Consider the following 13,952-nt stretch of genomic DNA (forward strand, 5'->3'; position numbering starts at 1 on the left):
TGCTGTGTGAAACTATCCTGGTTAAAATTAAAACCAGACCACAAAACACCACCCTCTGGCGGTGGAAACAAAGTGTGTGAAGAGGCTGGCCCGCCAGGCTAGTGTGAAACTACATTTGGGCACATATTTGATGATAATTTGGAACTCAATTTTGTGTTAGAGTTTGAGGAGATATTCTGTACACAGCTCGATGACATCACAATGATGAAGTCATTCATCTCCAAAAGTTTCAGACCTGATCCCACTGATTGATTTACATAAATTAAGAAATTCAACTAGAAAGATACAGTTCTGGGAAATTGCAAGAGTGTTTTGTAGCTTTCAGCGAGCCCACAATTATTCGCTGGTTAATTTCTTCCTATAGAAACCCCTAAAAAAACTGGTTGCAGTCAACTAGGCCTAAGTGTTTTAACATTTGGACAATTGGTTAAGACACTGATCACAATGCCACCAACCACCCTGGCAGTGGCCCTGTCTCTGTTTAAACAGCTCTCAGAAGATAACACTGGCAATGTGTTCTACTCTCCTTTCAGCATCTCTGCTCTGGCCATGGTGCTATAGGGGGCCCGTGGCAACACAGCCACACAGATGTCAGAGGTCCTGCACTTTAAGGATGACTTACACATGGACCTTTCTAAGCTTATGAGTGATCTGAATAAGTCAGGGAAGTACTACGCTCTCAGCCTGGCTAATCGCCTGTATGGAGAGCAGTCCTACCAGTTTGTTGAGGAGTTTATCTGTGCCACCAGAAAACACTATAATGCACAGCTGGACCCTAACCCTAACCGTACCTCAGTAACTAACCTGCCGACGCTAGTCGGTAACCGTACCTCAGTAACTAACCTGCCGACGCTAGTCGGTAACCGACCGTACCTCAGTAACTAACCTGCCGACGCGGGTCGGAACAGCGGCCCGTCGGGATAGTGAGCGCCTCCCCTTGAGGACAACACCAGTTGGAAGTGTGCAGGCCCTCGCCCTGCTCGCTTCGTTGCTGACTGACCACCCCTTCCTCTTCTTCATCCGACACAACCCCACCATGAGCATCCTCTTTGCAGGCCGATACTGCTCCTCTCCTTCAACTCAACTCAATTCAAACGTTATCTAACTATTAATTTAGCAAATGTCCATCTGACCATCTGAATGCAGACATCATTGACGTCATACTCTGAAGTCATAGTACTGACGTCACAGACTGGCCTGGACACGGAACCAGGGTTTTCGCCAGGCAATTTTGGGGCCCGCCACCTTGGCCGGCAGGATTATATTATAACGGCCAGTGAATTAATTTATTGGCCATATTATAATGAACGTCACATGCGTGTTTCCATATAGCCTACTGTATGTGCAATGTGCACCCAACTGATAATTACACCATTTTCATTGAACAAAATATCAGTTCACATTGAAGTGCTTGCTGTCTTTAAACTATTGTCATCCTTCCTCATCATAATCATCATCATCATCATCATCATCATCATCATCATCATCATCTCCACCACCACTAGATGGCATTATAAACATTTATGTTCATGTGGAGAGAAAACAGTACAAAAGATCAAATATTGAATTGCATGCAGCTAGCAGGAGGCCATTAGTTCTCACACATTTAGTAGTGAGAAGCTATTGTAAACTATAGGCCTATAAGTATAGGCTACTGTATATTGAAACAATTGATGCAAAGTAGGCTACATTTGAATTCAAGACTCACAGAAGGCTATGTGTAACAGAAATAGAATGTGAAACTATAGACCTATGAATGATTGCAAACGTACATATCCTCCTTCGACCGTTATGACCACATTGTCTCTGTCCTCTTCATTTAAGATTCCATGTTAGAATTAATATATTATTAAATAATTGATGCAATGATCTAATAATTACATATTAAAAGTTCAAGTTCTTGTTCCACTACAGTCATTTTCATTCTTTGTAGGCCTAATTGTCTGCAGTGCCAATACATCCATCCACTTTACTGGAAATTAATGTGTTTAATAGGCCTACTAATGTTTTGGTTGAATGTTTTGTTGACAAAGGGGACAGTTTATCCCCACGCCCATTTCAAACAATTGATAAACAAAATGTGTCATGTATGTGTCATTGAAACGACCCTCTGTTTTGCCTTTTCAGTGCTGACCTCTAGCGTCCGCGTTACTTCCATTTTCATTGGCTTTACCGTCCAAAACAGACGATCTACAAGCCTAGCAGCACGTTGCGCTACAACGCAACTGTGAGCTTGTAGATCGTCTATTTTCGGGCGCGCCGCGCCGTCGTACGGCCAAAGTACACACCCGGCCGCAGTTTTACCTGTTGCACCTGTGTTATAGCCCAAGTGCGGTGCTTCCGAATGCACCTGTCGCGCTTTGCTGCGGTGTTTCTTCTTACCTATATGCTTTAAGTTAGCCATCATCATGGACAAAGAAGTAGAGACTTCTTGCGATTTAACTTGTGCATCGGATGACATATATACCGGAGAGGATCTTCTGACAGACACGCCGAAAAATGGGAATATGAATTTTAGGCAGCTCTGTCTTTCCGTGTTGGACGGAAGTCCGCCACTACATTCCCAACAGAATGGAACTCAACGAGCCCCTGCTGCTGGCCGCAGAGAAGCTGCTGTTCGCGGAGGAGGAGGTGGTGTTTATCATGTTGGTGCTGGTCTTGTCCCATCGTCATCAGCGACCACTGCCTCTGATTCCGAGTCAGGAATCTTCACAGCAGGGGAATCTGAACTTTGCGTGGAGCATGAATCTGAAATGCACTGGTTCTGTACTTCTGAGCAGAAACTCATCTGCTCGCATTGCGCCGACGTGGGCCCCTGCCAGGGACACAATGTGACACCACTGGCGACCAGAGTGACCGCAGTCAGGGTGAGTTGCATTTGCCCGTTTCAATATCGTTTCCATATTTGTAATTGTTTTATATGGATCATGAATATAAGGAGGTAGGAGTAAATAAGTCACTCTTTACTTGCTTTCATTGTTGTTTGTTTTGTTTTGTTTTATAATAAAGTTTATCAAATCAAATCCGTTTTAGCCTAGGTATGGCGATTATTACCCAACCCCATAAATCATTAGGCATTTTCTATTTTTCTAGAGGGTAGACAGGAACAGCTCAAAAGTCACTTGAGGTTTTGGAAGCATAACAGATCTTCAATCTGTTAAATCTTCTATATGGCATGATTAGCCTACATCAGATAATAGCCTAATCACTTTAAAATCAGTTATCACTAGGCCAGTAGGCCTATATCTAAAATTAAATTAGGCCTATATGTCTATTTATTTTTGTTTTGCTTTGCTATGACCACAGAAAACAGGATCGGTTCAGAGAAATGTTGTTGTTTCCAACTAAGTTTAAGTTACCTATCTGATGACTGGTGCACTAGTTGTGGGATGTCTATGTTACCTTCATGGGTGTGCCACATTTTACCAGAACAACAAGATGTTTTTCCTGTTTCCTTATGTGAGGACCGAGGAGACAGGAATTTCAAGATGATGATAAGATGAAACTTAACCCAGGGCATTATTCACCTTTTCCTATAATGATGCAAGTGACTGACATGCTTGGTCATTGACAAAAAATGTGTGTGTGTGTGTGTGTGTGTGTGTGTGTGTGTGTGTGTGTGTGTGTGTGTGTGTGTGTGTGTGTGTGTGTGTGTGCACACGTGTGTGCGTGCGTGTGCGTGTGTGTGTGTGTGCACGTTCAACAGAATCAGCTGGTGGACCAGTGTGAAAAAATGCAGCTGCAGGCCTTGAAGATCGAGCGTTTTGTTAATCACACCTTGAAGATCAAAGAGAGGATGCTGCAGGTGAGAAGTTGAATTGTTTAAGACTTTTATAAGGCTTCAGCTGTTCTGTCTACAGCTGAAGTGGAAAACCCAACGTACAATGGCATACATTTCATACATGTCATAAACAGTGGTGGAAAAAGTAAGTAAAAGTATCAATACTGCAATGTAGAAATACTCAAGTAAAAGGCCGTAATTCAAAATTGTATTGGCCTCAAAATGTACTTAAAGTACCCAAAGTACACTTTATCCAGAAAGTCCTAGCTATTTCACAAGTAGATCGGACATTTTCAAATGGACAAAATGTGTATAGGGCTGAAGTGGTTAATGGATGTTTTGTAATAATAATCAAAGTAACTAGTAACTAAAGTTTTCAAGTAATTTTTGTGGAGTAAAAGTACAATATTTGCCTCTGAGATGTAGTGGAGTAGGAGTAAAAGTATTGAAAATTGGAAATGCTCCAGTAAAGTAAAAAATACCTAAAATGTTACTTAATTAAGTACAGTACTTAGTTACTTTACACCACTGGTCATAAAAAGTTAGTGAAACCTTCAATTCAAGTCAAGTCAAAGTTAAGTTCAACGATGCAAGCCCACTAACTAACATGCCTTCCCTCACCCACCTCTCCATCCATGCAGACAGATGCCAGTAGAGCCAGGGAGAACATCCTGGCTCAGGTCAAGGCAGTGCGGGAGGCCCTCGAAGAGGAGGAGCAGCGTCTGCTGGAGGAGGTTCAGCGGGAGGAGGAGCGGGTGGAGCAGTGTCTGCTCACCCAGAGAGCCCACTGGAACCAGGCCCTGACCAGCCTCTCACAAACACGCTCCAGCCTAGTGCATTCGCTCACTCACACACCAGATGCACAACTGGCGGTTAGAAGCATTTTTAACCACTTTTTTTAATGATTTGTTTTTGGCTTTTCTGCCTTTATTGATAGCTCAAGTGAAAATAGACAGGGAAGAGGGAAAGAGAGAGAGGAGGAGTGAAACGCAGCAAAGTTCGTCGGGAACGGGACGCAAACCCACAACGCGCATGCGTCAGGCATCATAGCCTATGCGGTATGCGCCTGGACTGTTAAGGCCTGTCCATACTCTCTCCGACCCCAAACTTTTCGTCGTAAAGGTCCGGTTCAACTACAAAATGATGTCACTCACAACTTCTGAAAAGCATTACCCCGAATTAGAGTTCGGAAAGCTGCACGTCGGAAAGTCAGAACTCTCAGATGAAAAGTTTGGTGGTAGGAGACAGTATGGACAGCCCTTTAGGCCAGCGGGCGCCCCACATCTAACCAATTATGTCCTATTTCATAAGGATATGGATAATTATGAGAAGATTGTTATTATATTGAAATACAAAAATATACCAAGGTAATAATGACTCGGTTCTTGTTCTGTTTTTCAGACTGCTACCCAGGAGATAGCAGACAGGTAATCATACATTCTTTATTATATGCTATTAACTGTTAACTAACTATGTCATTAACTGATTTTGCTAAATTATATAAGAGTAATATCTTCCTTTGTTTTCTGTGTATGTGTCCAAGGGTTGAGGAAGCAGAGGGATTGGGGGAACCTTGTGACACAGACCAGCTCAACCTGAACCCAAGCTGCTGTGACAGCAGACTGCTAAGAGGCCTATGGGCCACCGCCATACTACTGGGGCCAACTGGTTAGCAAACCTCCCTTTTGAATAAATGTCAGAGTCATGGATATATTTATATCAAAGGCAATATTTGTCTAGAATAAAGAAGTCACAAGATATGCAAGGGGTGTGTTAGGTTATGTAATGAATCTGTCTTTTCTATTCAAATGCCATCAGTCCACTTTACACAAGTCTAAAACCTTTCAGTTGGGGATAAGTAATGATGAATCTCGTCAAGGCAAGAGTAGTGCAGAATACAAACAATGTACCAGCACAGTAAAGAGTTTAATGGTAGTAGTTACAGTAGGTACAGGAAATGAATCGATCGAAACATGACTTCAAGTACTGCAGTGATACAGCAGTTAATGTTGTTTTATAATTGTAGTATTCTGTTTATGAGTTGTAATATCCCTTTCCTTCGTTCCCCAGCATATGGCTCGGCCAATTTAAAGTTCGATAAGCGCACGGTAAGTCCCCTTCTGTCCCTTTCCGGCGACCTTTGCACTCTGACATTCTGCTCCAAAAAGCCCCGCCATTCCACGCCATATGATCCAGCACGCTTCGATAGTTGGCCCAACGCACTGGGCTCTCTGTCCATTTCTTCTGGCACCCACAGCTGGGTGATGGATGTCGGCCAGAGCGGGGCCTTCAAGGTGGGGGTGTGCTACGCCAGTGTGGAACGCAAGGGCTCTGGGAATGAGGCACGTCTAGGCTACAACAGCCAGTCCTGGGTCTTGTCTCGCTACGATGGGGATTTCTCATTCTGCCACGCAGGGAAGAATGTGGCTCTCCGAGTGTTGAAGAGACCTACCAGTATAGGTGTGCTCCTGGACTGGCCCAGTCAAACACTTCTGTTTTATGATCCAGACTCCTGCAGTGTACTGTACTCTGTCACACATCCCTTCAGTGCACCACTGCTGCCAGCATGTGCTCTGGCTGACCACAGTCTTACCATACTGCACTGATTTGTTCCTTCCTCTCAAGGACGTCTATTTTTTACATTTTTAAGAATTACGATTAAAATGTTTTAAGATGAGAGCTTCCGGAGAGAACGGAGAAGATCTTTAAAATTGTAAAACTATTACGAGGCTTAGGCATGGCAAAGCTATCAGTTTGAAAATATGATTAGCTGTTAAAAACATTTTCAGGATCTGGGAAATAATGGAGTTTTTGTCAAGGAAATCATTATTTTATTTATTCATTTTGTTATTGTTATAGATATTTCTATAACAATAACAAAATGAATAAATAAAATAAATTGATAGACTTGTATTTATTGAATTATACATTGGTTTTATGATATCAATGAAATTGACGTTAGTTGGTCTTTTTTCCATTTCGCTGTAGCAATTATGATATATGAATTGATATGAATTAATATCAATATCATCAGTTTGATTAGTGAACCCTTAATCATTTTGTTATTTATAAAAAATGTTTTTATTATACTGGTAGATCCAGTGCTTTTTTAAGTAATCAATTAATTTATAAATGTTACCGTCAGTGAGATATTTTGTGTCATTATCTTCTGTACTTGAATAAACAAATGTCAGTTATTAACTGATATGAAGTATAAGTGCTAGTTTTTAATTTAGCACACACTACAGGTAGGAAGCTGTGTTAGACACCATTGGAATCACTACCAGTTATAGAAAAGCCAACAACATTAATTGTACCATGTAGCATGTGTACATATAATAAAATGGTCAGTGCCAGCATCATATTTTCCTTTTGTCAATACATCTCCCTTATAGAATGTCACGTGGTGCAGATCGTGTTCAAAGTTCAAAATATGCCTTATGCAAAACTAAAGCCAAGATCTTCCCTCACACAGGGAAGTCACAGTCCCTTGCGCTCCCTCGTTTTTTTATGGATTCATCATTGTGTAATACCTTTGCCTGGACATAGGTGCTATTAGGTTTTACAGTAGAGTAGTTCAGGCAGTCACATGAGTCTTATAAGGTTAACAGAAGAGGACAGCGTTTACACATTGGTAAACAAGAGCATGTGGCTAACCATAAAGGTGAGGAAAGCATTTTGCATCAGTTTATACCACCTGGGGGCAGCCTTGTCAAACTGACAGCAATTCTACCACAAGACAGAGAGTACCGAAAACAATGTTATCACAAGACAAGTAGTGTGTATTTATACATAATGTTATTAGATCTCGTCTAAAATACACTTAAATTCATTATGATTTTCCTCCGTCATAAGCTTTCTGGTGGAACTGAGTGATGAAAGGTTGTTTGGAATTGAAAAGCTGTTTTGAGATGGTAGACATAACCAAATGGTCCCGACTCCCTAGCGACTCTAATCTGGTCATGTCATAATTGGCAAACATTCGGCCAAAATAGAATAACATGAAACGCAAATAGCAGATCTTTCAGGGGTGGGGGGGAATATAGCAGATCTACTGTAAGCTCTGCTATTTTCACAATTTGATGATGAAATATATATTGTTTAACCACTTAAAACCCTATATTTAGTTGTCAGTTGTCTATTATTGGTTCACTTTTTCCCCCACTTCACCAGATCTCTTTGACGAAAATAGTCGATCTACAAGCTCACATTTTGTAGAGAATGCCCTCCCTTCCCCCAGAATTGGGATAATAGGGTTCATGTATTTCATGTTCAGTTTGTATTTCCTTCTCTAAACAAATAGTGAAGGAAAGGGAAGATGTCAACATTTCCTGAAACAAGCCTGCCCACAAACGTAGTAGTGGTTTATTGAGAAAAATCCACATATTTCATTAAGTGGTTACTGGAAAGGAAGAAGTTAAACCACAATTAATTCCCAACAGTTAATTACGGTAAACACTGAATCAGCCAATTAATTGTTTTCTTTAACAGATTTTGTAGCAGGTGTAACCATTCACCAAAGGCGTAGAATACCTCTGAGGTTGAAAGATGAGATAACTAAAGCCAGTGTTTTAACCGGGGGAAGTTTATCTAATACTGTTGTAGTCTCCATGACATCATGCCAGACTTGCCAGCACATACAGTATAGTTTTATTTACCTCTCCACAGACAGAGCAACGGACGCTCTGTCTGTTTCAACCTAATGGGTCTTTCTCAGCGTCCCATGACATCACACATCACTAGTTTCTTCCAGGTTGAAACTCCATCAGAAGGTAATCTCTGATTCAGTCTTTCTGTGGTTGGTGAGAGAAAGAGGAGGCGGTTCAATGTTGAGTTCTTGTCTAAGGTCTTCAAGATTCTGTTCCCACCGTCTCTCGTAAAAAATGCTGAGGACACAGCGGGCCTGGTGTCCATTCCGGAGAGCCCATGGACCAAGGGATGTCACTAGTGTCTGCATACGACTGGGAGAAGGGCATATGGGACAGAAAACTGTCAATAAGCAAAACTATGTGAAAGAAACTTACATTACTGATTTGAAAGAGGAGCGCAGGCTACATTGTTGTAAATAAGCAAGGCAAAGGCCATTAACTCAACAAATACTGAGGGTAATTGTTCATTGAGTAGGTTTTTTTTAATGTAATGTAGTTTAATGATTGTGGATTTACAGGCTAAAGTAGTGAATTAGGTACTGCACCTTGTATTAAGCCGAAGTGGACCGAGCAATGCTCCCAGAATACACATTGGCAGCCCAGTCTGAGAAGCTTCAAACCATTTCACTGCTACCTCACCTGGGTGGGAGAGAGTTAAAGACATATAATTTATGATCAACTATCATCAATGATCTGTTAACTCCTGCACTCCTCAAAGTAAAAAGCACCATCGATTTTGTATCTCAACTGTCAGTCTCGAAACGAATTAAAATATTTGGTCAATCAAAATAGGGTGAACAAGTTATCCTTCATTGTGATTAACATCCCATATTAATTAATCTGTAGTTAACAGATTATCACTCATGGGTAAAAAGCCAAACCATTTGTCAAACATTGCACAGTGTCATCATGAATGGCCTCAAGGGGAATCAACAAGGTTTTCTCACCAACACTTTTTATAGGCTTTATAATGCTTTTCATTGTGACACGTCATGACCCAGAACATCTGCTATTTTCACAGTGTGACACCAGCATATTACGTGTGTAAATCTAGAATATAGGGTTAGGCTATTTAGGGATGCCAGGGATAATGTGGTTAAATCCTGGGTTTCTATGGGACATTGGTCCTCACACAACACTTATTATACAGTAATAGTGTACTGAACTCACCTAGCATATTGGTGGGCATTCCAAGTAAGGTGTGAAGCAAGTCATGAACTTCTCTATATCTTTGGATGACATATGCAAGCTCCTCGTTGTCAACAAATTTCACATCTGCCCTAGAGTCAGGGGTTACGTGCTGTGAAAGGAGTATTGTGAAAGTTAACAACAAAATAAAGTGCTCAAAATTTCAATGGGGATTTTTAATTTGATTTAACAGCATTTTTTACTAAAACCAACTATCAAAAGCCTTTGTTTGGTTGAATCTTCACATTTACAACTCACATTATCCTCCAAAAAACGAAGGTATTCTCTCCCAAAAGAGCCATCTGGCATTGAGGCCATCTTGCTCAGATCCAATGTAGATAGACGGATCCTTGGTCTCTCTCTATGACAGCCAGTAAATAACAAAAACACAAGATCGAGACAATTATTATTATTGTTTACTCACTATAGAGACATACACCAGATTAGAGCTCATCGATGCCAGATTTTTGGGTTCGATCGATGCAGAGTTGATTACCTTTCTTTATTCCAATATTCGATGCAGAGTTGATTACCTTTCTTTATTCCAATATTTTGTCAAAAAGTGCAACATTTTCTATTTAATTTGAAAAACTTGATTTGATTAAAGTTTCAATTTGATAGATATAAAATAAACACATTATCTTTACTTTATGATTTGAGCCTGTCTTGTGAGCTTGTAGATCTGCTATTTTTTAATTTGTTTAGAAAACTTTAGAAAATGTTCACTTAGAATGAAATGCCAAACTTAAAGATGCCAGTGTGAAAGTGGTTAAAAATCGGGATACAGGGGCGCCCGCTGGCCTACTGGTCCAGGCGTGTGCCACTTGGGCATTGCCACGTGGGCATGGATGCCTGGCGGCAGCTTGTGACAGCCTTTGCCGCGTGTCACTCCACATCTCTCTCCCCCCATTTCCTGTCGGTCTGCTGTTCTGTCAGTGAAGGCATAAAAGCCCCAAAACAAATATATTTTTTAAAAAGAAAAGAAATCGGGATTCATCGGCTGCATAATGCCAATACTGATATATCGGCCAGACCCATATATTAGTCTAGCTTTCTACACCAGATATAATAAGACAATCGAAAGTGACAAACGTGAGGATTGTGTTGCCTTCTGGGTCACTTCTCATCCTGTCCCTTAGATTTACAAGTGCTAGGTGTCCTGTGGTCTCTCCCAGTACTGCCACCATATCTGTGTTGTGAACAGAAATGTACATTGAATTAAATTACATTTCTCAAAGTCCAGGGGTGCCTCAGAATACTTTGAAAAATCTTGGAATTTATCAGTGTCACGTCAGTTACTTGGTGCAATCTTTTTCAGGCTATAGTGCACCAAGTCTCTTCACCATTCAGCAGATAGCCGAGCTTGTAGATCAGCTATATTTGGTAAATGTTCCCTCCAGAATAGGGATGCTGGATCGAAAATAACTTTTATACTTGGCGTTTAGCCACACGCCAAGTATAAAAGTTATTTTCGATCTGTCCTAATGGAAACAGATATTCTCTCAAGTTGTCCTTGTGACATACTGTATCTAAGGGAGAAAGATTGAAATATTTCTGTTTACATTAATTTCATAGCTTGGCAAAGATGTAAGCCTCCTTATTTTTAGCTTGTTAGTTTTAAACATTAAACAGTTAGTATTCTCATACTGTACAGTACATTGTTACAGTTAAGAACATAACTGACATGATACTGAGTTTCTTTGCTTCCGCCCTCCAGCAAACACCTGAACTGCTGCTCTTGGTATCACTTTACTGAGAAGTGAAACACAACTACAAGACAGATCCTAATAGAGAACTTTATTAATCCCACGATGGAAATTCAGTTGTCATAGCAGCACCGCAGTATACGAACCACAGACAGGACAGATACAGGTAAGAGAATCTAAGCTTCAACGGGAGTAGACATAAAAAATAGGAGTAAACAAGTACAGTAGTAACAGACCGTAAGTAGTAATAAGATACCAAAGTAGGCGATTTGCATAATATTTGAGCTATTAGTGCAAGATGTATATACAGTATATACTGTATATAAATGCATTTAAGATACATATGTAAAGCCAATCTGTGTATATAATGAGGAATGTATTGATAATATATTGATTGATATTACATCATTAGCTGCAGGTCACGTGGGCTCAATCACATGTGTAAGTGCAGCTAGAAGCCCCAAATGTACCATTGCTTTTTGTATTCCACATAGGCTGTATCCTTTTGGATTTCATTTTGGAGCTTATGTTAAAGGAACATATCACCCATTTTCAATCTTATTTTCGTGTATTATTGGTCCAAACTAATTATACACAATACAAGAACATGGCATCACTTCTGTCTGCCTGCACTGCGTCTCAGAGGTAGACTGGACAGTTCAGAAACCTGCCTACCAAAGATATGGTTGAAAATGGGTGAAGTGCTCCTTCGTAAAAAAACGTGAAAGTGTTGATTAGACCTACTATACAAAATGTGATTAACCTCATACAGTGCTAGTAATTACAATATGATAATGTCAGCCATGTGTGTACAGTATGTCTCACCATGTCTGTATGGGTTCTGCAGTGCAGCCACTCCTGACCCAACTGCCAACAAGGCTTTCTGGATGGGGTTAGTTGGGATGTGACCAGGGTACAGCTTATCATAGTTGTTGGTGTCTGCAGACCCACTGCTGCCATGCTGCTGGCGAACACACAGTGCTGAGAAAGAGGTGGCACATTATTATAAACAAAAACAAACCGTAGAATTGAAGTAGAACATCATATTTTCTTTTCATTGGAACTAGCAGGCACATGGATTTAATTTAGGCCTATGATTGCGACCGTAGGTCGCATTTACTATCAAACCCTGCACAAAGTGTAAGTCCGTCCGTCAGTCAGTCAGTCAGTCAGTCTGTCTGTCTGTCACACCTCACACGTCACACTCTTGCCCTGCTCATATCTCCGCAACCGTTGGCCCGATCCATGCCAAATTTTGCACACACGTTCCTTACCTGCCAAACTACAACCTCCAAGGACCCCCGGAGCTCCAGGGACCCCCAGGTCCCTGGTGGACCCCCAGATGTAAAAAATGACCAAATGTGCTAAACTGACCAAATGACCACCCCCACGGGGCTGCTCACGGGGAATTCCCGGGGACCACCCACTCCTGGTGCTCCAGAACGGATGCAAAAGTGGTGGCGCCCCCAGTGGAGGACCCCCTACACTGCAGCTCACATAAAATGCCGTAACTCCGGCTAGGAGCGACCCTAACCCTTTTTAAAAACACATTTTTGCATTGAATCTAAGTAACATCCTTTCGGTGCTAGCTGGTCTATGTTCTGGGTTTAACAAAGTAAAAAAATTAACAGTTGATTACCTTTGTAAACAATAATGCTACTAAATTACAACCCCATCCTGTCCTAAATCATTTGTTGTTGTGCTTCACTTGGTTTGTATTTACATGTATGTCTGAAAGTAGCCCTTGAATGTCTGTAAGATCACAGAAATTATAGGACCGGTCTGAAAGGTGCTCTAAATAAATGGTATTATTATTATTAGTGGTAGTAGTATATTAGTATTAATAGTAGGCCTATTATTTTATTATTGTGACTATTATTACGTCAAGCCAGACGAGCTCAGGCATGTCACTTCCAGTCAGAGATTTAAAAATAAAAGTAAAAGCCCAGGGTTTCAGCCACGTTTGATGAAGAAGCAGTGAATATTGATCCTGGTTGGCACCTTTCATCAGTAGCCTGAGTGCTCTATTTCGATTATACTATAGTGTGGATATGTGCACGTTAATTTGTCACCCACCCCCAGTCAGTTAATAACACTATCTATGTAGCTACAACAAGAGATAGCCGAATAGCACGAATGTAGTAGCCTTTAATATAAAACAAATTATTAGCTGTTTGAACTTTTAATACCTTTCCAAATCGCCCAGTTGCGTCTAGTATCCAACTGGAAACGCAGACACCTACTGCATAACGTTAGTCGGGACATTGTTGAGGGGCAAATGCATAGGTTACGTCTGGGGCACCGCACGAACTGGCGTTTCCCAGAAACCCTGAGCGCAACAGTGGGGGCCAGTGGTGGGCAAGGAGGTAGGGAGCGCTTCGCTGTGTTCACTTGGACCGCGCGGAGGTGCCGAAAGTCGGAGGGACGAAGATTTATTCTGTCCATAACGGCACATAACTCGCCTCTGTAACGCCGCTAAGTCGGCTCATACGACCGTCGCAACGCTCGACACGGCGACTCGCTCTCTCGGAGGTGTCTCACGCATCACGTGGATCATGGTCGCCTGAGACGGCGCGCCTCCGTCGTCGTCACAAAAAACAAGCGCTCCTTTCCCTTGCAGCCCGCGCC

At 41.4% G+C, this 13,952-nt stretch overlaps 2 protein-coding genes across 2 annotated transcripts; one reads left to right on the forward strand and one right to left on the reverse strand.

The window, feature by feature from the left end:
* Positions 1 to 588: 588 nt before the first annotated feature.
* On the forward strand, positions 589 to 6,387 carry bspry (B-box and SPRY domain containing; the record flags this gene model as incomplete). Its single annotated transcript, XM_080743429.1, has 7 exons — positions 589 to 787; positions 2,677 to 2,867; positions 3,707 to 3,805; positions 4,423 to 4,653; positions 5,183 to 5,208; positions 5,325 to 5,449; positions 5,852 to 6,387. 7 exons carry the CDS (start codon positions 589 to 591, stop codon positions 6,385 to 6,387), a joined length of 1,407 nt encoding a protein of 468 aa, XP_080599555.1.
* Positions 6,388 to 8,136: 1,749 nt separating this feature from the next.
* On the reverse strand, positions 8,137 to 13,627 carry coq4 (coenzyme Q4 homolog). The gene is made up of 7 exons (XM_080742704.1): positions 13,514 to 13,627; positions 12,150 to 12,305; positions 10,711 to 10,807; positions 9,877 to 9,979; positions 9,601 to 9,730; positions 8,976 to 9,069; positions 8,137 to 8,742 (listed from the first exon to the last, which is right to left on the reverse strand). The coding sequence occupies exons 1-7, from the start codon at positions 13,587 to 13,589 to the stop codon at positions 8,547 to 8,549; spliced, it is 852 nt and encodes a 283-aa protein (XP_080598830.1). The 5' UTR covers positions 13,590 to 13,627; the 3' UTR covers positions 8,137 to 8,546.
* Positions 13,628 to 13,952: the final 325 nt, after the last annotated feature.

The sequence above is a fragment of the Nannobrachium achirus genome, assembly GCF_963921795.1.
Source record: "Nannobrachium achirus genome assembly, chromosome: 15".
Classification (NCBI taxonomy): Eukaryota; Metazoa; Chordata; class Actinopteri; order Myctophiformes; family Myctophidae; genus Nannobrachium; species Nannobrachium achirus.

Excerpts from the sequence above, each read along its gene's own strand:
- coq4 (XM_080742704.1), bottom strand. The coding sequence starts at position 13,589 with ATGTCCCGACTAACGTTATGCAGTAGGTGTCTGCGTTTCCAGTTGGAT. Across the intron at positions 9,731-9,876 it reads TTCGTTTTTTGGAGGATAAT|CACGTAACCCCTGACTCTAG; the intron begins GTGAGTTGTAAA and ends CTCCTTTCACAG. Across the intron at positions 9,070-9,600 it reads AATGCCCACCAATATGCTAG|GTGAGGTAGCAGTGAAATGG; the intron begins GTGAGTTCAGTA and ends TCTCCCACCCAG.